Genomic DNA, 23,608 nt, shown 5'->3' with positions numbered 1-23,608 from the left:
CTGCCAGCATACCAAAAGGATGTGACAATCACCATGGGTTTTGCATGCACAGGTCCTACAAAAAGTCATTCACTGTCAAAAAAAGTTTGTCCAGTTTGTTTGAGGTTCTTGCTTGGCATGAAGTCCTCATGGATAATCACTATGCTTTTTTTGTGGTTAAAAACTGGGATAAAAGCAAACTTTTACCTTTTAACTTTTAAACAATAAACAATACCATTACCTAATTATGACACACTTTTTTTGTGAGAAAGGGTATGGGAAATGTGAAAAGTGCTTTGAAGAATAACTTAAAAAGCCTCATTTGAGTCTTTTTCCATCTTCTTCATTTTTCTCTAGATCTACAAATGAGTAGATTTTCTATAACTAGTAATTGCTGTTTGGTCAATCTTGAGGAAAAGGGTAAAAGGCCACTATCAGTAGTGAGGGCAAGAGGAGAAAAGCACAAGCTGGAGAAGCTCTAGACCAGATTGCCAACTTAGCTACACAACCCTGATTCTGTCCTGAAGGGTTTCCCAGATAATGCAGATAATGCAGTTAGGAAAAGCAGTGTGAGTGTTTCTGGGATGAATGAGATGGAGAAAAGAAAACAAAATACATTATTATTTGAGAAAGAGTAATGTAAAAAACTCACTAGTTTACTGTGTTAAAAAAAAGATGGCACATTTATTGCTACATAAATGTTATATACATATTGTGTTTTCTGTTACAGTGACAGAAAAAAATTTGAACTTCTTGCTGCTGGTTGAAAAGGTTTATCAATAATACCTTGAATTTGACACAGGATACAAATCTGCAATAAACCAACAATGGAAACTGGAGAACAAGATGAGAAGCAATTCATCTCCAACAATTAGCTCTTACAATACTCCATAGGTACTACACGGTATGCTAGAATCCTACTATGGTCTTAAAATGCTATTGTAAATTTCTGATATTAATGAACAGGTTATGGTAAATAACCCTACATTTTTACTACCTAATATAATAAAATAAAGTAAGAAACTTTTTACTGAAAACTTTTTGATTTCAAAAATCTAGAAAGAGTAATATTTAGAATTCAAGAAATTTTCTTACAAGATTATTGTATAAAAGACTAGCTACAGTGAAAAATAAGCCAAATGTTTTTTTCTTTCTATTTTATGAAGGAAAGCTTCTGGGCATACTGCAAAGTCTAATATAGCGAAAAAGACAACAAGCTCTGAAGAAAAAAAGGCCAGGCAGTGGCATATGTTCACTCACACATCATAAGCAACAACTTCTGTTTAGCTGATTAACACTGAAATGAAGAACAAGGCCACAGATAGAGTCTGATGTAACTGGAGAATATATGCAAATTAAAGTAACGAAAAAGTCCACTAAGTTCACAAATGACTGACTTGTTAGGAATCATCCTGATTAGAGTACCAGAAGTTCTGTCCTGTTTTTGTTCTTTCAAATTAACAGAAATCTTTAAGCTACATAGTGATTTGGGTCCTTTCCTCTGTGTGCTGATTGCCACTGTTGATGTTGGCTATAAGGAATTATTAAGCCAAGATACCTCGTTTAGCATGTTTTTCTCTCCCAGGGTTGTTGTGGTGGAAGACAGGTTTCATGGAAGTTCAAAGTGATTATGTCTTTGAAAACAACTCCTAAGGATTAGAGACAGAGAGTGCCTTAATGAACAGTATTAAGATGGACTGACAAATACTGGTTTAATGCTAATCTGGCTCATCATTTTGGGACAGGGGCAGATGGTTTGCAGTTGATTAAATCACCCACTGAATTCTTCCCCATTGACCAGCCATCCAAATGACAGAGAAATAAAGGCTAGGATAAGGAAACACGGGTGACCATTGCTCTTGTATTCCATTAGGTAATTAGCCTCAGAGTGGTGTGTTCATTTATCACACTACCTGCCTTGGTGACTACTGGGTTTTGTTATGTTCACCATAATCACAGCCTGAAAAAATCGTCTTTGTATTTTAAATGTATTTTGTGCTTACTTACAGCTAACACTTTACAAGTACTGTATGTAGTACTTACTGCTTGGAAAACAAAGCAATTTCTAAAAAGTAGATTCTTCCCTTGTAATTTACAATTTTGCTGTTACAAGCTTTCCTATGAGATCTAGAAGCTTGAAAAGTCTTGGTTATTATTAGAAATAAAGCAATGTTTATTTGGGGGAAAACCTAGAGAACAAAATTTCCCCTTTTAAAATCCTAGCTAGGCTATGGTCACAGATGGTCTCTGCTTACCACTGTAAGGTAAATGTGCAAAGCACACAGGGCTGCATGGAGGAGGCTGGACTGTGACCATAAACTATTCAGATTTAGAAATCAAATATAACACCCACAAAGAGAAAATAAAAATAAATCAAAAAATGAGAGCAAGAGAAATGCTATTCCAAGTGATATCTTCCTATTTCATGGAAAACACTATTCATATGGCAAAAGGATAGGAGAGGGCAACAAAAGACTTTTCCCTTCCTTTTTAAGACACTAATAGGTATGCCGGGAATGCTAAGGGCCAATGGTTGTCACTGCTTTGTTCTCTGCACGTGAACCGCTTTAATGTATGCTGGCATCAGCTGAGTGTAGATCAGCTTTCCACATTAACTTTTTCCCTTTATATGTAGACCTTACAGTTTCATAACAATAAATAAAATTTGTAGTTACAATGCATTTGTCAATTCAGTTTAGGCACAAGGCAACTTCCACGGTGAGTGGAGAGATCGAGACAGTCTCTGATTGTGCAGAAGCGACACACTGCTTGCAACAAAATGATTTGTTGCAAACATCTCATAGGCTGATGTTCTATCTGATGAGCTTCCTATCTTCACTTCTGATGGAAGTGTTGACCAGTTGCTTTGATCGTAGGATTACATTTGAGTTTCTTGCTTCAAGTGTTTTGTTTTTTCTTCTCCCTCCTGTCAGGTCTGTGTCTTCAGATAATCTGAGTTGTCCAAGTCCTTATGAGGAGAGGTCACCTTCTATCTAGCCTACTGATAACTCTGGAACTGTGGCAGGGACAGCCAAGGGAGAGGACAATACCAGTTAGTACATAATTATTAAAAATAAAACACCTTCCCCCTCCCACCAACAAAACAAGCTGGTATTCCTCATCTATATCCATGTCTGCACTAAATTTGTAGTCTGCTAAGTGACTTAATGAACTTCTTTTTTTTTTTTTTTTTTTTTTTTGAGACGGAGTCTCGCTCTGTCACCCAGGCTGGAGTACAGTGGCCGGATCTCAGCTCACTGCAAGCTCCGCCTCCCGGGTTTACGCCATTCTCCTGCCTCAGCCTCCCGAGTAGCTGGGACTACAGGCGCCCGCCACCACGCCCGGCTAATATTTTGTATTTTTAGTAGAGACGGGGTTTCACCGTGTTAGCCCGAATGGTCTTGATATCCTGACCTCGTGATCCGCCCGTCTCGGCCTCCCAAAGTGCTGGGATTACAGGCTTGAGCCACCGCGCCCGGCCGAACTTCTTCCTTTTAAGGTATAATGAAATGGTTTTACTTGATGTGTATGGTAAAGTTTTTTGTTTGTTTGTTTTCAGACAGTGTCTTGCTCTATCACCCAGGCTGGAGTACAGTGCCATGATCATGGTTCAATACAGCCTTAAACTCCTGGGCTCAAGTGATCCTCCCACCTCAGTCTCTGAGTAGCTGGGACTACAGGTGTGCACCACCACACCCGGCTATATGGTAAGATTTTTAAAGGAGATCATGTGATTACAGAATCACAAACTATAGGAGTATAAAACAGCTGCAGCAATGATGCAAACTTTCATTTTAACAACACTCAAGTTGGCAATAACTGAGCTCTGAGGTGCTACTCATTCATTCCTCAGTAGTGAGACAACAGTAAAGCCCTCAATTTGCTGCTGCCTCCACTCAACCACACTGTGTTAACACTTTACATTTATTTCATCTGAACTGAGAACACTTGAGGTCAGAGGCCATTTTGCATTCATTTTCATATTGGTCCCAGTTCCTGGCACACAGTAGGTCCTCAATAAATGTTTATACTCAATATTTATTAACAACATTTTACTCTATTAGTACAAATTCTATACATACTTATGTTCCCAATATAATATATATAGAGGTAACTCTGTAAATATATTATATATAAAAAAATATATATATAATTATACAGATGTATATAATATACATCTGCCCTGTCTCTTGTTGCTTTTAATCTGCTATCCAATTCATGAAACCAGGTAACTATCTTTATGAAATTAGCAACCTTAACTCTTCCTTTCTTTTACCCTAAATGAAATCTTCTGTGTGGTCTGGTTTGACCCTATATATGTAGTGGTGGTAGGAACTAAATCCCTCAGGAAAAGGTGAGTTACTAATATTTGTAGTTTTTCTATCAAATTCCAGACTTTCAGTTCAAAATGAGATAGCCACAAAACTGACCAAATGAAACATATATATGTAAATATATATGTAAATATATAATATATATCTATTTAGTTAAAAATTAACTAAATTAATAAAATAGTTTTAGATATGATAGAATCATAACTTTTACTTCCTTATTAAACAATAACCACAGTATTGTTTAGGTACACAGCGATGCTCTTAGGGATGGAAAACTAAGATATTCAAAGCTACTTGGCCTACATTACATGATAGCTAATTTTTGTATGTTTATAACCAGTCATTCTGTGGTCATATCTTAGCCATTTTGATTCTAGTAGCATTTTTCCTGCTGCCCTGTCTCTTGCTGCTTTTAATCTGCTATCCAATTCATGAAACCAGATAACTATCTTTATGAAATTAGCAACCTTAGCACATATTCTAAGCTGACAAACACTAGCCTATACAACCTATGGAACAAAGTGCATTCACTACATGTCTCATATCTTGATGCCTTTTTAAACTTAAAAGAATTCTTGATCCTTTTTTGATAGGTGGGAATGCCCAAAGTTTAATTTTAACCTAAGTGAGAAAATTTCCGCATTATAAAGAGATAAGGGTAGAGCTATGAAAGCAGTATGAAATACAGAAGTAGTAAAAGCACAGGAAGTAAACAGAAGGAAATGAGACATGAGAATGAGAAGACAAAGTTGAAGGAGTAAGAGAGAGACTGGGAAGAAAACAAGAGGAAATGGGTAGAACTAACTAGAGCGAGACAAGAAAACTAAGACATAGGCTCCAAGAGAAGTGTTAGGGCAGAATGACTAGTGCTCTTTTTCACAGCTTGGTGGTTATCTGGGACCTGGGCTTAAGAAGTTACCTCTCCCATCACTCTTCTTTGAAATAATCTATCAATTTAGAAAGTCTCTTTTGCACTGATAAATAGTGGCATGGTTTTATTTTAAAACTTCAAAGTTAATTTTTTAGCTGGGCTCAGCGGCTCACACCTGTAATCCCAGCACTTTGGGAAGCCGAGGCGGGCAGATTGCTTGAGGTCAGGAGTTTGAGACCAGGCTGGGCAACCTGGTGAAACCCCGTCTCTACTAAAAATACAAAAAAATTAGCTGGGTGTGGTGGTGTACGTCTGTAATCCCAGCTACTCAGGAGGCTGAGGTGGAAGAATTGCTCAAACCCAGGAGGCGAGAGTTGCAGTGAGCCGAGATGATCGCGCCATTGCACTCCAGCTCAGGTGACAGAGTGAAACTCCATCTCAAAACAAACGAACAACAAAACCAACAACAACAAAAAATCTCGAACAAACAAAAAAACTTCAAGGTTTATTTTTGAAACAAAAATACTTATTGTTTCATAGTAGTCTATATTTTCTGTAGAGTATGAAACAATGATTTAGGTTTTAGAGGATCTGTAAACTAGCTCTTGCCTAAAGTCTCTGACATGTACAATCTCTTAGACTGCTGGATACTTTCTGTGGGGGAGGTAGTTTGAGGTTTTCTCCAGTGTGCTAATGTTACAGTTATAATTGACTGATGAAATAACTGCCTTAACTCTTTCTTTCTTTTACCCTAAATGAAATCTTCTGTGTGTTCTGGTTTGACCCTATATGTGGTCTCATTTGACCCTCTATATATAGTGGTTGTAGGAACTAAATCCCTCAGGAAAAGGTGAGTTAGTAATATTTGTAGTTTATCTATCAAATATTCTATCAAATTCCAGACTTTCAGTTCAAAATGAGATAGCCACAAAACTGACCAAATGAAACTGCACTTGGTATTTTTTCTGTTCCACACCCCACACTCATCTGCCTTTACTTACTACTTTTAATCTGTTGATAAAATTGGGAAAAAAACTACATACTGCTGAAGGCAGGTTATAAAAGTGAAGTTACCAGCCGGGTGAGGTGGCTCACGCCTGTAATCCTAGCTCTTTGGGAGGCTGAGACGGGTGGATCACCTGAGGTCAGGAGTTCGAGACCAGCCTGGCCAACATGGTGAAACCTCATCTCTACTAAAAATACAAAAATTAGCCAGGCATGGTGGTGCGCACCTGTAATCCCAGCTAGTCTACTCGGGACGCTGAGGCAGGAGAATCGCTGGAATCTGGGAGGCAGAGGCTGCAGTGAGCCGAGATTGTGCCACTGCACTCCAGCCTGGGCGACTCCGTCTTGAGGAAAAAAAAGCGAGACTCCGTCTTGAGAAAAAAAAAAAAAAATCACAAGGAACTGAATTGTGTTTAGTCCATGAAGAGACAGATATAAAGAATAGTCCTTGAACAAGTAAAATTCCACCAGAGAGAAGGGCATTCTGGCTCTACCATATATAATAACTTCACATACATTAATAGATTCTAGAAGGTGTTAACTGATGTGCTTGCAAGTGGGGAGGAAGCATCATATCATAAACTTGCATTATTGATCCAAATAGAAGTAATAACTTTTTCACATATAAAGGCTTCATGACAAAGAGCTAGATAATTAGCAGAAAACTGGTTGATGATATAGTCAAGCATTTCTGAATAAAGAAATGAAGAACATGAGTGGTAGCAAGAGCGTTTTCTGATGGTTGAGTCACTTTATTATTTCTTCTTGGATCAGGAAGACACTCATGTAAATGGGTAAACATGACGATTCAGAACAGAAGAACCAAAGTCACAAGGTACTGTCACACTTTGAAGAAAATGGTAATTTTGTATAAAATGACACTGGCTCTCTAAGTCTGATAATGTAACAGAAAGACAAACTGTTGTATTTCAAATTACCTGTGACCTTTACAATGGCCACTGCTCACTAGAGAATTCTGTTCAAAGATTCTAACCCAGTTTAAGATAAGTCTTAAGGTTATTTCCTTGTTTCTTTTCAAACCCGTACTTACCTGGCTGATGTTTACATATGACCCATAGGGTTGGTAGTTTCACTAAGCCCAGGATGGGTTCCTGGCAGTGTGGTTGGCGGCTCTGCCGATACGGCAGAAACTTTTTCTTCTTCCCTTCTCTTAAGGCAGGCTGCTTTGGGGTTAAGGTTCCTCTCTAAAACAGGAGGAAAGAATTTTTATCACTATGGTTTTAAGTTATAAATCAGGTCTCAAGCTGAACAAATTGCGTTATTTTCTTTCTGTGGGGATTACCAATCTCTGTGTAACTTCGTTCCCATACTAAGTACCATCACATAGAAGAAACAATGTACTCACACAAAACCTCAGCATTGAACTGAGCCTCCAGATTTATACTTCTAAGTGACCATTTTGTGTTTTCTTCATTTTTTTTGCTCATGATTTAGTCTTCTAGGGTTTGATTTGATTTAAATCAAAATGCTACTCTTCACTCAAACATTTTGGCAAATGCTCTTGTTATTAGGCTACCAAGTCTCTTCAATGTCCTGCTAAGACACGGTACACTGAATTGACATGAATGCTGACATCTTGTACTTAGAGAGAGACATCTGTGCTTTATCTAAAAGTTACCAGTTCAGAAAAGGATAAAGTAAGAGATATCCTCAGCTATTCCTCTAAAGCAGTGATCCCCAACCTTTCTGGTATCAGGAACTGGTTTCGTGAAAGACAATTTTTTCATGAACTGGGTGCGGGGGGAAGGGAGCAGGATGGTTTCACGATGACTTAAGCACATTACATTTATTGTGCACTGTATTTCTATTATTATTACATTGTAATATAAAATGAAATAATTATACAAGTCACCATAATATAGAGTCAGTGGCAGCCCTGAGCCTGTTTTCCTGAAACGAGATGGCCCCACCTGGGGGTAATGGGACAGAAGGACAGGTCATCAGGCATTAGACTCTCATAAGGAGCAGGCAACCTAGATCCCAGATACCTTGCATATGCAGTTCACAATAGGGTTCACACTATGAGAATCTAATGCTGCTGCTGATCTGACAGGAGGTAGAGATGCAAATGATGGGGAGTGTCTGTAAATACAGATGAAGCTTCGCTGGATTGCTCTCTGCTCACCTCCTGCTGTGCAGCCAGTCCGGTTCCTAACAGGCCACTGGTACTGGTCCAGGGCCCAGGGGTTGGGGACCCCTCTTCTATAGGAAATGTGCCAGTTCAAGGGAGAGGGATAGATAGTTGGTGCACATGTTACTTTTCTACTTTGATATATATGTGAAACGAGATGACTGAGTTGGTCTTTCTATTGCTGGAGGTGTTATTAAAAGGGTGGTAAAAACCTCTGCTGCTTCTTATTTTTATGATAACAAAGAAGACCGCATGGGATCTGTGACATGGGCATTTTCAAAAGAGGTTAAAGAATAAGCTGAGAGGTACAAGGATCACTTGAGCCCAACAGTTGTCAAAGGTGCAGTGATTGCACCACTGCACTCCAGCCTGGATAACAGAGGGAGACACTGTCTCAAAAAAAACAAAAACAAAAACAAACAAAAAAAAGAAATAGGGTGCTATTGTGAGAAATAAAGGGAAAGAAAATCCATCAAATCAAAGACCCACTGGATCAAAATCTACTTACACACTACTATTCCTGTTGGATTTTTAAAAAAATGAGTTTTAAGCCCAAGATATCCATAGCTTCTGATATAGTTTTTTATTTGATTATTTGATTATAACATACAGGTTAAAAGTTGCTCCACATATTTTTATAAATGGATTAAAATGCCCTAATGAATATAATATAAAGGGATCATTTGTAATTAGTATGGAATGAAAATAGTATTTTTTAGAAGTTGTAATATTTTATGTCAGATTTTCTTGAAATAAGGGCATAGCCCATCATGTATCATTATTACAGCTCTCCTTTTTCCATGTCTCCACCCCACCCCCGACCATTTTTTCAGAGATGGGGTCTCACTACGTTGCCCAGGCTTGCCTTCAACTCCTGGGCTGAAAGGATCCTCCCATCTCAGCCTGTCAAAAAGCTGGGACTACCAGCAAGTGCCACTGTGCTGGCTTTCCCTTTAAAGTAAGGTAAAAGTGGATTTGAATGTATATATTTCAATCAACATTTATAGCTTGCATTGAAGTTTTAAAAAAGTAAACAAAACTTCATTACGGTAAACTTAGCTGACTCCTGACTACCAGTGATGCATATTAATAAAATTTCATTTTAGAGTTCTAATTTTCTAAGCCCTTGTATTTACGGAAAGACACAGAGCCTAAACAACTATAAGAAGAATGAATGAATGAAGAAAGAAAGATATACTCTTAGTTAATGTAGCAGGATAACTAGTAGGAGAAAATACCATGTTCATCATTATGTAAAAAATATTAAGAGCTACTTTCTTAATAAGTAGTTGTACACCTCTAACAAATAAGAGTTTGTCCTTCATCAGTTTGTTTTTTATAAAAGACTATGGGCCGGGTGCGGTGGCTCATGCCTGTAATCCCACCACTTTGGGAGGCCAAAACAGGTGGATCACCTGAGGTCAGGAGTTTGAGACCAGCCTGCATGGTCTCTACTAAAAACACAAAAAATTAGCCGGGCATGGTGGCAAGTGCCTATAATCTCAGCTACTCGGAAGGCTGAAGCAGGAGAATCACTTGAACTAGGAAGACGGAGGCTGCAGTGAGCTGAGATCGCGCCATTGCACTCCAGCCTGGGTGACAAGAAGAGCAAAACTCTGTCTCCAAAAAAAAATAAAAGAGAGACTGTGGAGGTTAAGTCTCATATAACGACCCGAGAGACTGAGAAGAGGGCATAAATTAGTATGTAAAACTTAAGAGGAGAATGTGAGATGTGAAAATTTTCCAACTGAAAAAAGGCTCACATTTCTCTTTATAATGGAAAATTGCTCTTAGCTAACAGTGACTCTATCACACCAGGATCTAAGAGACATGATGAGAAATGCTGGGAAGGACCAGCACCAAAAACTCAGTAAATTAGGCAAGATTTTCCAGATTCCTAGAGTCAGACAAAGAACACTTCTGGCAGGAGGAACAATACTATGGCAGACTCTAGGAAATGTGAAGTAAATACACAACTTTGATTCAAAAAAAGCTAAGGCTACTCTTTCATACCTCTTGGTGTGAGACAGAAGACCAGGGCAAACGTGTGTTAAGTAGCCAGAAATGTCTGGTACTTCTCATTACCTGCAGGGCATGAGAAATATGTCTTCCAAAATTTCAATTAGGGGAATTCAATCTATTGACTTCTTATGTAGCTGAGGACTTCACTCTCTTATAACATCAACTTTGCAACATGTTTATAGCAAAACTGTTGGCTAACTCAGTAGTCACTTCTGACATTATTATGACTAGGAAAATATTTATGTTATTACGACTATATGGAGATAGCTGCCGAAGTAAGAATTTTACAGTAGCCTGGGCAAGATAGTGAGACCCTGTCTCTACAAAAATTTAAAAATTAGCCAGGCGTGCTGGTACCCGCCTGTAGTCCCAGCTACTTAGGGGGTTGAGGTAGGAGCATCACTTGAGCCTGGGAGGTTGAGACTGCAGTGAGTCATGATTGTGCCACTGCACTCCCGCCTGGGCAAGAGAGCAAAACCCTGAGGAAGAAAGAAAAGGAAAGGAAAGAAAAGAAAATACAAGACAAGAAAAGAAAAAAAGGAAAGGAAAGGAGAAAGAAAAAACAAAAGGAAGGAAGGAAGACACAAGGAAAGAATGAAAAAGAAAGGCAGAAAGAAAGCATAAGACAAAAAGAAAGGAGAGAAAGAAAAAAAAAAGGAGGAAAGAAAGAAGAAAAAGAAAGAAAAGAAAAGAAAAGAAAGAAAGAAAAAGAGAGAGAGAGAGATGGAGGGAGGGAGGGGGAGGGACAGAAAGAGAGAGGGGGAGGGACAGAGGGAGAGAGAGGGAGGGAGGGAGAGAGAGGGAAGGAGGGAGGGAGGAAAGATTTGATCCTTTTGTAGTTCATGAGCATGATGACTGGGTGTTCACGAGTGTGTGTGAGATGTGCCACCCTCCAAATTTGTTATGACCTCAGCACATTGCCCATCTGACCTTAACTTGGAAAAAAAAAGAGAAAGAAAAACTTTTTTTTCCAGTAATTGCTCCCTTGCTCATATAACTGTTTATTTTTCCTATAGTTAGTTACTTGTTTTTTCATGTTAGTAATGCAAATTCCATCTCCCCAACCCCACCACTGAATGCTCCAAGAGATCTAACAAATGTCTATCAATATATTTTCCTAATCTTGAACACATCGTATTATCAATTAATTCCATTTTCTTTCCTTGGAAACCTTTCTTCTGCTGCTAATAATATTCAATTTTCAATGGATTAGTTGCTCTCTAGGCCCAGTAGCTCTTGTCATGGGATTTCTTTTTGCTGTTTTTCTATGTTAAATCCTTTGTTTCCTGGATTCTATAGCATTTGTCTTTGTTGATTATGCACTTATTTGGCTAAAGCATATGTTCCAGATGCTTTCTGAAAAAATATACATGAGCCAGGTGTGGTGGCTAATGCCTGCAGTTCCAGTTACCTGGAAGGCTGAGGTGGGAGGACCGTTTGTGCCAGGAGTTTGAGACCACCCTGGGCAACACAGTGAGACCCTGTCTCTATTTTTTAAAAGAATGTACAAGGAAGGTAAATTTTTAAAGGATTTGCATATCTGAAATATCTTTTTTTTTTTTTCTTCCTTGGGATAGGTTCTCACTCTGCTGCCCAGACTGGAGTGTGGTCCTACAATCATAGCTCACTGCAGCCTCAATCTTCTAGGGCTCAAGCGATCCTCCCACCTCAGCCTCCCAAGCAGCTGGTACTACAGATGTGAGCCACCATGCCCAGCTAATTTTTAAAAATTTTTAAGAGATGGGGACTAATTATGTTGCTCAGGCTGGTCTCAAGCCATCTCCTAGGCTCAAGCGATCCTCCTGCCTTGGCCTCCCATGTGCTGGGATTATAGACATAAGCCACTGTGCCTAGCCAACTCAATTTTTTTTTTTTTTGAGACGAAGTCTCACTCTGTCGCCAGGCTGGAGTGCAGTGGTGCAATCTTGGTTCATTGCAACCTCTGCCTCCTGGGTTCAAGCGATTCTCCTGCCTCAGCCTCCCTAGTAGCTGGGACTTCTTGTGTGCACCAGCACACCCAGCTAATTTTTGTATTTTTAGTAGAGACGGGGTTTCACCATGTTGCCAAGGACGGTCTCAAACTCTTGACCTCGTGATCTGCCCGCCTCAGCCTCCCAAAGTGCTGGGATTACAGGTGTGGGCCACTGCGCCCGGCTGCCAACTTAATTTTTATTTAGAGACAGGGTGGACTTGGCACTGTCACCCAGGCTGGAGTGTAGCAGCATGATCATAGGTCGCTTCAGCCTCAAATTCCTGGGCTCAAGTGGTTCTCTTGACTCAACATCCCAAGTAGCTGGGACTACAGGCACACACCCAGCTTATGTGGAATAGTTTCATTCTACTTTCACCTTTGATTGTCTGGCAACGTATAGAATTCTAGGTTGAAACTGGCCAGGTGTGGTGGCTCACGTATGTGATCTCAGCACTTTGAGAGGGTGAGGTAGGTGGATCACCTGAGGTCAGGAGTTTCAGACCAGTCTGGTCAACATGTGAAACCCTGTCTCTACTAAAAATATAAAAATTAACTGGGCATGGTGGTGTGTGCCTGTAATCCCAGCTATGGAGGAGGCTGAGGCAGGAGAATCACTTGAACTCAGAGGGCAGAGGATGCAGTGAGCCAAGGTCACACCACTGCACTCTAGCCTGGGTGACAGGGCGAGACTCTGTCTCAAAAAAAAGAATTCTAGGTTGAAATTATTTTCCTCAGAAATTTGAAGGTACTGCTCCATTATCTCCTGGAATCCAGTACTACTGTCCAGAATGCTGATGATATTTTGATTCTTGTTTCTTTATCTGTAAGCTATTTATATTTTATCTCCAGAAGCTTTAGAATATTGTTTTTACCCTAATGCCCTGAAATTTCATGATTATGTATTTTAACTTCAGAGCATTTAAGAAATCAATGTGTTTAGCATAAGATTAGATCTTACCATTCTTGAGACATGTATTCTTTGGTACTTAGAAACAAATAAGTACCACTATTCCATCGACTTTCTATCCTACATGCAGCTTTTGCTATTTCATCTGCTATGGTCTCCCCTCTCATTTGTCATTGCGGGTTAAAATAAATGCCATTTTTATTTATGTTAGTGGGGATGTAGGAAAGACTGTAGTATCATCACTGCATATGCTAAGTCTACCACATTTAACCATCTCATTGCACCAGAATCCCCTGGGGGCAAGGTTTGGAACTGTTTGAGAAAAGAAAAGCTTAAGGTGCTTCTGGGACCAGCCAGATTTCAAAACCACTGTCCTAGACCATTTATCTTCAAACTCACTTGGAGAACAGGAAACTGAAAATCTAATAGTTCTCTTATCACTAAATTATCAAAAGAACAGTGAGCTGACTGAGCTGACCTGTGAAAGAGCTTGAGAGGAGGAAATGTTTAACCACTGAGTCCTGAGTAATGCCGACAGTACAAACTTGAAGGTCATTTGTTTAATAAAAATGGCAAAGGTACAAATAACGTAGTCAGGAAAATGGAAAAGCTTAAATTGGCAGTGGGGACTTAGGGTTTGACAGGTGGGGCAACAAGGCACAAAAAATGCTCTGGCACAATCTGAGGCTTAGAAGAGAAGCCACTCTTCTCACTCTTCTCTGGGATGAACTGCTAGACCTGGGTCAGCTTGCCTCCTGGTAAAACCACTTATCCAGGGATTGTGACAGGTTGGGTCACAATCAGATACAGTCTTGAAGCATCATCCCAAACCAGAAGGGAAGCCCGAGTGCAGAGGATGCCCAAATAGGTCATGTAAACAAAAGCTGATTTTATAGAAAGTGCTGGATCAGGGACTGCGAAGGAGGGTCCCTGTAGGGATGAAGAGGCTCTCAAAAGTGATCAAGTCACCAAAATAACTCAAAACTATAGGTAAATCAAGGAAAAGACAGTGGCTATACAAAACTCTGAAGGTGTTGCCAAAGACAAGGCACAGGTACTGTGGCCTGTATGAAGGGTTCTAAACCCTATATGACAGCCACCATAGTGTCCTTCAAGGAGCCTGAGCCCAGGCATGGTGGCTCAAGCCTATAGATGCTTAAGGCCAGGATTTCAAGACCAGCCTGGACAACAATGAGACCATCTATACATACATACATACATACCTACCTACATACATACATACATGTCTTACAAAGATCCCTGGGCTTTTATGTAAAGTCCTAAGACAAGGCTTCAAGCCCAGCCTGAAGGCAGGGGAGAAGTAGGCTTTTCTGAATATCAAAGCAATCCCTAACGAAGTTACAGTTCAGTGTATTTGAAATCTGTTCAAACTCTCATCAAAGACTCCTTAGACAGAGCTTTGCAGAACTGTATGAAATAGTCAGTACCCATAACAGACCAGAAAGTCAGTAGTAAGAAAGCCTAGATGATAGATCTTTCCTCAGACTCAGCTTTTCTGTTCTAGGTGCCTGCATGGAACCACCGCAAATTCCAATGTTACAAATGAATAAGGTCCATCTAGGCATGGTAGAATTTATGTTTTATTTATTTATGTTTGTGTTTTTCAAACACAGAAGTATTTCTCGTTTTAATGGCTTAGATCTGAAGTAGGTATCTCTGTGTTTAAAAAAAAAAAGTTTTTTAAAACACAAATGACTGCATTCTGATTCTAATGCACTACAGGAGGAAAAGATGCTGTGTATTAGAATAAATTCTGGTACTCCTGTTGACCAGACAGTAAGATTTTCACAGCTGAGATGGAGGCAGTGGCTTTAACAATAAATGGCTGGGTGAGGTCAGGGTAGAAGATATCCTGGGCTGAAGAGGAGGAGGATGAGTGTACTTCAACTACTGAACATAGGTGCCTTGCTGCCTTCAGAGACAAAGGGTGTCAGACACAATTCAAGAAAAAAAAAGAAAAACATTGGTAAAGTGACAGGAGGTATCAGTAGTTCAAGGAACCACTGCTTCTGCCACAGGTGAGTGGGTAACAATCTGCCTCCTTATGGATATCCCAAGGGAGTCTATAACTCTTTGAAGATTAGGTTTCATTAACATTTATACTCCACAGATATTTCAAGGACCTTGGGAGAAGAGGAGCAAGTACCCATTTTTAACGTTAGGTTGATTATACACAAAATGATCTATCCCTCATTCTTATTCATTAAATATATTGGAGGGAAGTGGATGAATTAACTACTACTGTATATATTTCTGCAAGTTTGTTTAAGTTCTCTAACTCTGGTTTTCCTAAGAAAGAGTACCCGTTCTGCAATCTATGCTGAGGCTCCATGGCTGTAGTTTTCAAGCATCTGCCCACCCTATTCTTTTTTGAACCTTCTTCACACAAAATCAAAAGAATTCCTCTCAGAGAGACTAGTGGTCAGATCTGGAACCTAGGGCCACATCTATGAATTCCTTGCAAAAAGGCTTAGGATATTTTAAGACAATATGTAAGTATATGGAGAAACTCAAGCTTGATGGTAAAACCTCTTAAAGACAAGAAGTTTCTATTATTTGATAACCCAGGGTCTAGGACATAGCTGGTTGGAACACAGGAGGTATGCAATAAATACACATTGAACAAATGAAGTTTCAAAGGTTCTTCAAGGCTGCAACAAACTTCCTGAAAAATGAAAGTGAGTCAGCAGTGGGTGAGCTGTTTTGCCCTTAAGGACACACAGGCATGCCAATGTATGTTAGCCCAAAAAGTTTTTGGTGTTCCTGGTCTGGGGTCAACAAAGAAGCCCTGAGACCTTATTTATATGGGTGTAAAGGTATCTGGCAAAGGCAGAAGGGACCATGACAAGGCATCCTATTAACCAGCAGGGCATGGTAGATACTCTACAGTAGACCAGGCAAGAAAATGAATACAGAGAAGTAGGAAACACATAAAGAGCAGGGAGGAGGGCAGGTCCAGGCAGGTAAATTTGATGGTTGAGAGATCAGAAGCAACCAGAGCAAAGGGACACAAAGCACTACTGCTGAGCAGCAGGTAGAGGCTGTTTGTTCTCTGCTTTGTTGCACAGAATTACTCTCTAATGGTCGAGAACACTGAGCCCACAGATACTGGGTAATACAGTGAGACAGAGGTGAGAATACAAGAAAAACGACCCTGATGATACAGCAGCAGAAGTACTGGGAGAAATAACAAACAACTTCCCCAAGCAGAAGAGCAACTATAAACAGAAATGTCTGCCCATCTGAAGCGGAACAGTTATACATCTCGGCTGAACCTACTTACCTCTGACTTGCTGTTCTAGACTAAGGATGACTGCCACAGCTTGATGAAGAATAAGGAGTTTTGTTTGGGGTTTTTCACTCTTCAAGTGAAGCTGACACATTCGGCCAAGCTCTTTGAATGCTTCATTAATATCCCGCACGCGTAAGCGTTCTCTGGCATTGTTAGCCATCCGCCTCTCCTTCTCCCTTTCTATCTTCTGTTCAGGATTCAAATCCTCATCTTCATTAGTACTGCTAGAAAATAAAGTAACGACAAAGTCTATTAGGTTCCCTATAAAGTAAGATATGCTGATGGTGCACAACTATAAAGTGTAAAGATGGATATGAAAACTACCTATAAATTTTGTAAACAGTTGTAATAGGTGCAGTTAACATGACTGTATATTCCTTTCCAATTTTTCTTCAATGCACATATGCAGTCATATAGTTGAAATATAACACATACACACTCTGAAGTGCATTTTTCATTGCACATTATAGCATAAAGATTTCTCCAGAAACTCTTCATAAATATAAGATCAACAACTACATAATATACCAGCAGCTTGCTACACAAAATGTGATCCACAAATCAGCAGCATCAGTATTACTGGGAGCTTATTAAAAATACTGGAGTAGAATCTCTCAGGTTCTACTCCCATCTTACTGAATTAGAAGCTGCATTTTAACATGTTCCCCAGATGACTGATACACACATTACAGTTTGAAAGCCCTCCTAGTACATGAATGTATAATTTACTTAGCTTATGCTCTTAAATATACTCTGGCGGTTACCTGGTAAGAAGAAAGAAGGAAAGCTTAAGATACAGATTGAGAGAAGTATCTCAGAAAATGGCTATTTTTTTGTTCTAGAGAGAGATTATCATAAGTGGTGATGATTATAAAACACGGGAGAAAAGACACAATTTTTTGAAGGGCAAATTGGCAAAATGAATCCAGAGCCTTAATGTTTATTACCTCTTGATCAGCAATTCCAACTTTGGAAATTCATCCTAAGGATATAATTAGAGATGCACATAGAAATTTATGTAAAAGGAGATGATCACAGAATTATTTACATTAGCAACATACTGGGATCTAATAATAGGAAATAGGTTAAATAAATCATAGTACATTCAGACAATGCACCGTTATGTAGTTTCTAAAATCAAGCTGCAGATTATGCTAAGTAAAAAAAGCCAGTCATGAAAGATCACATACATACTCTACAATTCCATTTACGTAAACTTCTAGAAAAGACAAAACTATGGTAACAGAAAGCAGATCAATGGCTGCCAAGGACCATGGGATTGAGGAAAGGGACTCACTACCAAGGGGAATAAGGACATTTTTTGAGGTGGTGAAAATATTCAACATTATGAATATGGTGGCTGTTATATAACTTTTACACTTGTCAAAATGACAAAATATACACATTTTAACATACATACAGACTATATATTTAAAATTAGTGAATTTTATTATTACATGTGTATTAAGCCTCAATAAAGTTGATCCAAAACAAAAACACAACACTTTAAAAAAATACATTGTTGAGGTGGGTCACTTCCAAGATGGCCGAATAAGAAGAGCTCTGGTCTACAGCTCCCAGCAAGATTGATGCAGAAGATGGGTGATTTCTGCATTTCCAACTGAGGTACCTGGTTCATCTCATTGGGAATGGCTGGACAGTGGGTGCAGCCCATGGAGGGTGAGCTGAAGCAGGGCGGGGCATCACCTCACCCAGGAAGCGCAAGGAGTTGGGGGATTACCCTTTCCTAGCCAAGGGAAGCCATGAGTGACTGTACCTGGAGCAGCAGTACACTTCTGCCCAAACACTGCGCTTTTCCCATGGTCTTTGCAACGAGCAGACCAGGAGATTCCCTCCCGTGCCTGGCACAGTGGGTCCCAGGCCCACGGATCCTTGCTTGTTGCTAGCACAGCAGTCTGAGATTGACCTGGGATGCTTAAGTTTGGCCGGAGAAAGGGCATCTGCCATGCTGAGGCTTGAGTAGGCAGTTCTATGCTCACAGTGTAAACAAAGTGGCAGGGAAGCTCGAACTGGGTGGAGCTCACTGCAGCCCAGCAAGGCCTACTGCCTCTCTAGATTCCACCTGTGGGGCAGGGCGTATCTGAACAAAAAGCAGCAGACAGCTTCTCCAGACTTAAACAGCCCTGCCTGACAGCTCTGAAGAGAACAGTGGTTCTCCCAGCATGGCATTCGAGCTCCGATAATGGACAGATTGCCTCCTCAAGTGAGTCCCTGACCCCCATGTAGCCTGACTGGGAGACACCTCCCAGGAGGGACCGAAAGACACCTCACATAGGCGGGTGCCCCTGTGGGACGAAACTTTCAGAGAAAGGATCAGGCAGTAATATTTGCTGTTCTGCAGCCTCTGCTGGTGATACCCAGGCAAACAGGGTCTGCAGTGGACCTCCAGCAAACTCCCAACAGACCTGCAGCTAAGGGGCTGGTCTGTCAGAAGGAAAACTAACAAACAGAAAGGAATAGCATCAACATCAACGAAAAGGACATCCACACCAAAACCCCATTTGTAGGTCATCAACATCAAAAACCAAAGGCAGATAAAACCTTATCTTTGTGGGGTTTTATCTACCCAGCCAGAGCAGAAAGGTTGAAAATTCCAAAAGCCAGAACGCTATTTCTCCTCCAAAGGGACACAACTCTTCATCAACAAGGGAGCAAAACTGGATGGAGAATGAGTCTGACAAGCTGAAAGAAGCAGGCTTCAGAAGGTCAGTGACAACAAACTTCTCCAGGCTAAAGCAGCATGTTCTAACCCACTGTAAGGAAGCAAAAAACTTCGAAAAAAGGCTAGACGAATGGCTAAACAGAATAACCAGTGTAGAGAGGACCTTAAATGACCTGATGGAGCTGAAAACCACAGTACGAGAACTTCGTGAAGCATACACAAGCTTCAATAGCTGATTCGATCAAGCAGATGAAAGGATATCAGTGATTGAAGATCAAATTAATGAAATAAAGCGAGAAGACAAGATTAGAGAAAAAAGAGTGAAAACAAATGAACAAAGCCTCCAAGAAATATGGGACTACGTTAAAAGACCAAATCTATGTTTGATTGATGTACCTGAAAGTGATGGGGAGAATGGAACCAAGTTAGACAACACTCTTCAGGATATTATCCAGGAGAACTTCCCCAACCTAGCAAGGCAGGCCAACATTCAAATTCAGGAAATACAGAGACCACCACAAAGATACTCCTCAAGAAGAGCAACTCCAAGACACATAATTGTCAGAGTCACCAAGGTTGAAATGAAGGAAAAAATGTTAAGGGCAGCCAGAGAGCAAGGTCAGATTACCCACAAAGGGAAGCCCATCAGACTAACAGCGGATCTCTCAGCAGAAACCCTACAGGCCAGAAGAGAGTGGGGACCAATATTCAACATTCTTAAAGAAAAGAATTTTCAACCCAGAATTTCATATCCAGCCAAACTAAGCTTCATAAGTGAAGGAGAAATAAAATCCTTTACAGACAAGCAAATGCTGAGAGATTTTGTCACCACCAGGCCTGCCTTACAAGAGCTCCTGAAGGAAGCACTAAACATGGAAAGAAACGACCGGTACCAGCCACTGCAAAAACGTGCCAAATTGTAAAGACCATTAACGCTATGAAGAAACTGCATCAATTAATGGGCAAAATAACCAGTAGTATCATAATGACAGGATCAAATTAACACATAGCAATATTAACCTTAAATGTAAATGGGCTAAATGCCCCAATTAAAAGACAGAGACTGACAAATTGGACAGAGTCAAGACCCATCAATGTGCTGTACTCAGGAGACCCACGTCACGTGCAAAGACACACACAGGCTCAAAATAAAGGGATGGAGGAAGATCTACCAAGCAAACAGAACGAAAAAAAAAAAAAAAAAGCAAGCAGGGGTTGTAATCCTGGTCTCTGATAAAACAGACTTTCAACCAACAAAGATAAAAAGAGACAAAGAAAGCCATTACATAATGGTAAAGGGATCAATGCAACAAGAAGAGCTAACTATCCTAAATATATACACACCCAATACAGGAGCACCCAGATTCATAAAGTTCTTACAGACCTACAAAGAGACTTACACTCCCACACAATAATAACGTGAGACTTTAACACCCCACTGTCAATATTAGATCAATGACACAGAAAATTAACAAGGATATCCAGGACTTGAACTCAGCTCTGGACCAAGTGGACTTAACAGTCATCTACAGAACTCTCCACCACAAATCAACAGAATATACATTCTTCTCAGCACTACATCGCACTTATTCTAAAATTGACCACATAATTGGAAGTAAAACACTCCTCAGCAAATGTAAAAGAATAGAAATCACAACAAACTGTCTCTCAGACCACAGTGAAATCAAATTAGAACTTATCAGGGGAAAAAAAAAAGTAAACAGTGGTTAATTCTGAATAGTGGGGTTTCTTGTGATTTCTGTGTATACTTTTCTGTATTTTCTAAATTTCTGTAATGAAAATAGACTACATAATCAGAAAAAAATATGAGGGAGATGCTCTGTAACAGCTTATAGAAAGTTCTATTTATGATTCAGATATAAATTACTGACCATGGCTTCTCAGAACCTTGAAATAATGTGCAAAAATATCAGACATTTTTACCTCTTCTTTAATACCCTGAGTATTCTAATAAAAGAATAAGTACACAGGCCAGGCATGGTGGCTCGTGCTTGTAAACTAAGTGGTTTGGGAAGCTGAGGCGGGCATGGGGGAACTGCCTGAGTCCAGCAGTTTGAGGTTATTGTCCACTGCACTCTAGCCTGGGTGACAGACAGAGACCCTGTCTCTAAAAAGTATGTAATATCTTACCTGCTAATCACTAAGAATTATATAAATGCATTCTTTTGACAAAAGAAAATCACTGGTTCTTTGACTTCAAAAGGGCTTTTAAAGATCAATGAGCCCAATGGTGTCCACAGATAGCCACTCACTAGAATCTCCAGGAGCACTTAAAAAACACAGCTTTCCAGATCTCACTACCAGGGATGCTAGACTCACTAATTTAGTGAGTTTGGGTTGGGGCCTAGGCACCTGTATTTCTAAAATGTTCCAGGGTCTGTGCAGCAGGGCTGAGAACCACTTCAAGACCTAGGATCACATAGCTAATTGGTGGCAGTATAATGATGAGATGTCAGGTCAGTGCTCCATGGAAGCAAGCCTACACTATACACTTAAAATTACCACCATAACATTACCACTGTAACAGTAGATATAGTATCGTTATTGAGTGCTTACTGTGTGCTATACAGTGTGCAAAGGGTTTTACATGCATCATTTTCAGGTTATTCCTACAAGAATCCTGTAACAGAAAGTCTGTTTTTAGAGAAGAAGAAACTGAGCTCAAAGACTTGCCCACAGTCACTTGGCAAGTATGCAATGGAACCAGAATTCAAACCCTTATTTTGTCCAAGGGTCATGTTATTAACCTATTCATTATTATGGACTATTACTAACCTATTATGCTGCCTCCTAATTTCTGATGACCTATAATATGGGTCAGCAAACTGATCTATGAGCTGGTCATCCGTATTTGTAAGTAAAATTTTATTGGAACAGCGATACCCATTTGACTTTGGCTACTTTTGTGCTATGATGGCAGAGGTGAGTAGCTGTGACAGAGACTGTATGTCCAATAAAGCCCAAAATAGTCACTATTTGGGCCTTTATAAAGAAAGTTTGCTGATTCCTGATCTATAAGATGATGAATACGGAGGAAAGATGTAAATTGTTTCCCTTAAAATTCTATTTGAATAAAAACTACGTAAGAGTTAAGATGCCTCCATAGAGTGGTCTCTGAATTCCTTGACACAGTTTTTCCTTCCTTATGCCCCTGAGAGTTGAGTACAATGCATATTAAAGTAACAACATTAACATCATAAGATTTCCTTTTTCCCAAGATAAATGTTTAGGTGTTGAAAACAGTGAGAATGTCAAAAGAGCAAAAGGACCCGTTTTAAGTACGTGAATGACAGAAAGGACCATTCTGCTTCTTTTAGTTTTATCTACTATCCTCATTGCACCATAATTCACCACAAAGAACGATGTTTTTAATCTGTATAACATATATACATATCATTGATAAATGAGTATGTATGCCAAGAAATAGGGTGTACCACAAATATACTAAATGATCTAACTTTTAAATTTTCATCAAAAAAAGTATTTTTTTTTAGAGACAGCATTTCTGTGTGAGCCAGGCTAGAGCGCAGTGGCATGATCACGGCTCACTACAGCCTCAAACTTCTGAACTCAAGCAATCTTCCTGCCTTACCCTCCCAAGTAGCTGGGACTACGGGCGTTTGCCACCATGCCCCGCTGGTTTTTATAACTTTTTGTAGAGACAGAATCTAGCTATGTAGCCCAGGCTGGTCTTGAACTTCTGGTCTCAAGTGATCCTCCTGCCTTAGCCACCCAAAGTGCTGGGATTATAGGCATGAGCCACTGTGCCTGGCCTAACTCATCTAATTTTAATGTAGAACTGGAAGAAAAATTTGAAGGAAAAATCTGGAAATCACTTGAAACTAATGTACTATGTGTCTGTATTCACACTTCAAAGCAAGGTCAAGTCCATTTTCTAGAAAACTCCATGACATCATTCTGTCTAGAATACTTCCTTTTTCATACTTTTCTCAAATTACTATTTAAATGTTTGTTAAAAACATTTTTTGAGAAGGACCGATGGTAAATATTCTCAGCTTTGGTGGGCCATATAGTCTCTGTGGCAACTATTCTAGTCTGGCAATGCAGTATGAAAACAGTCACAGACAATGGGTAAATGAATGGGGCATGGTGGTGTTCTAATAAAACTTTATAAAAACAGGCAGCACCCGGGCGCAGTGGCTCACACCTGTAATCCCAGCACTTTGGGAGGACGAGGTGAGCAGATCACTTGAGGCCAGGAGTTTGAAAACAGCCTGGAAAATATGGTGAAACCCTGTCTCTACTAAAAATACAAAAATTAGCCAGGCATGGCGCCTGCCTGTTATCCCAGCCACTTGGGAGGCTGAGGCTGCAGTGAGCCAAGATCA

The 23,608-nt window shown here is 39.9% G+C and overlaps 1 protein-coding gene and 1 non-coding gene across 13 annotated transcripts in view; one reads left to right on the top strand and one right to left on the bottom strand.

The window, feature by feature from the left end:
* Positions 1-638: 638 nt before the first annotated feature.
* Positions 639-23,608, bottom strand: part of LOC101019996 (transcription factor 12) — a 254,403-nt gene continuing 231,433 nt past the window's right edge. For 9 of the 12 annotated variants that reach the window (XM_021941719.2, XM_031662547.1, XM_031662546.1 and 6 more), the window contains 3 exons: positions 16,547-16,779; positions 7,241-7,394; positions 639-2,995 (listed from right to left, as the gene is read on the bottom strand). In XM_021941719.2, coding sequence (XP_021797411.1) covers positions 7,252-7,394; positions 16,547-16,779 — 376 coding nt within the window. In that variant the 3' untranslated portion in view covers positions 639-2,995; positions 7,241-7,251. The remainder of the gene's footprint in view (positions 2,996-7,240; positions 7,395-16,546; positions 16,780-23,608) is intronic. The other 3 variants (XM_031662545.1, XM_031662548.1, XM_021941724.2) reach the window with 1 other exon arrangement.
* On the top strand, positions 11,191-11,294 carry LOC116273476. The gene has a single exon (XR_004181803.1). It is a non-coding gene; the product is annotated as a small nucleolar RNA U13 (small nucleolar RNA).

Source organism: Papio anubis, unplaced genomic scaffold (genome assembly GCF_008728515.1).
Source record: "Papio anubis isolate 15944 unplaced genomic scaffold, Panubis1.0 scaffold74, whole genome shotgun sequence".
NCBI lineage: Eukaryota > Metazoa > Chordata > Mammalia > Primates > Cercopithecidae > Papio > Papio anubis.
This window is presented reverse-complemented; position numbering and strand designations above follow the sequence as displayed.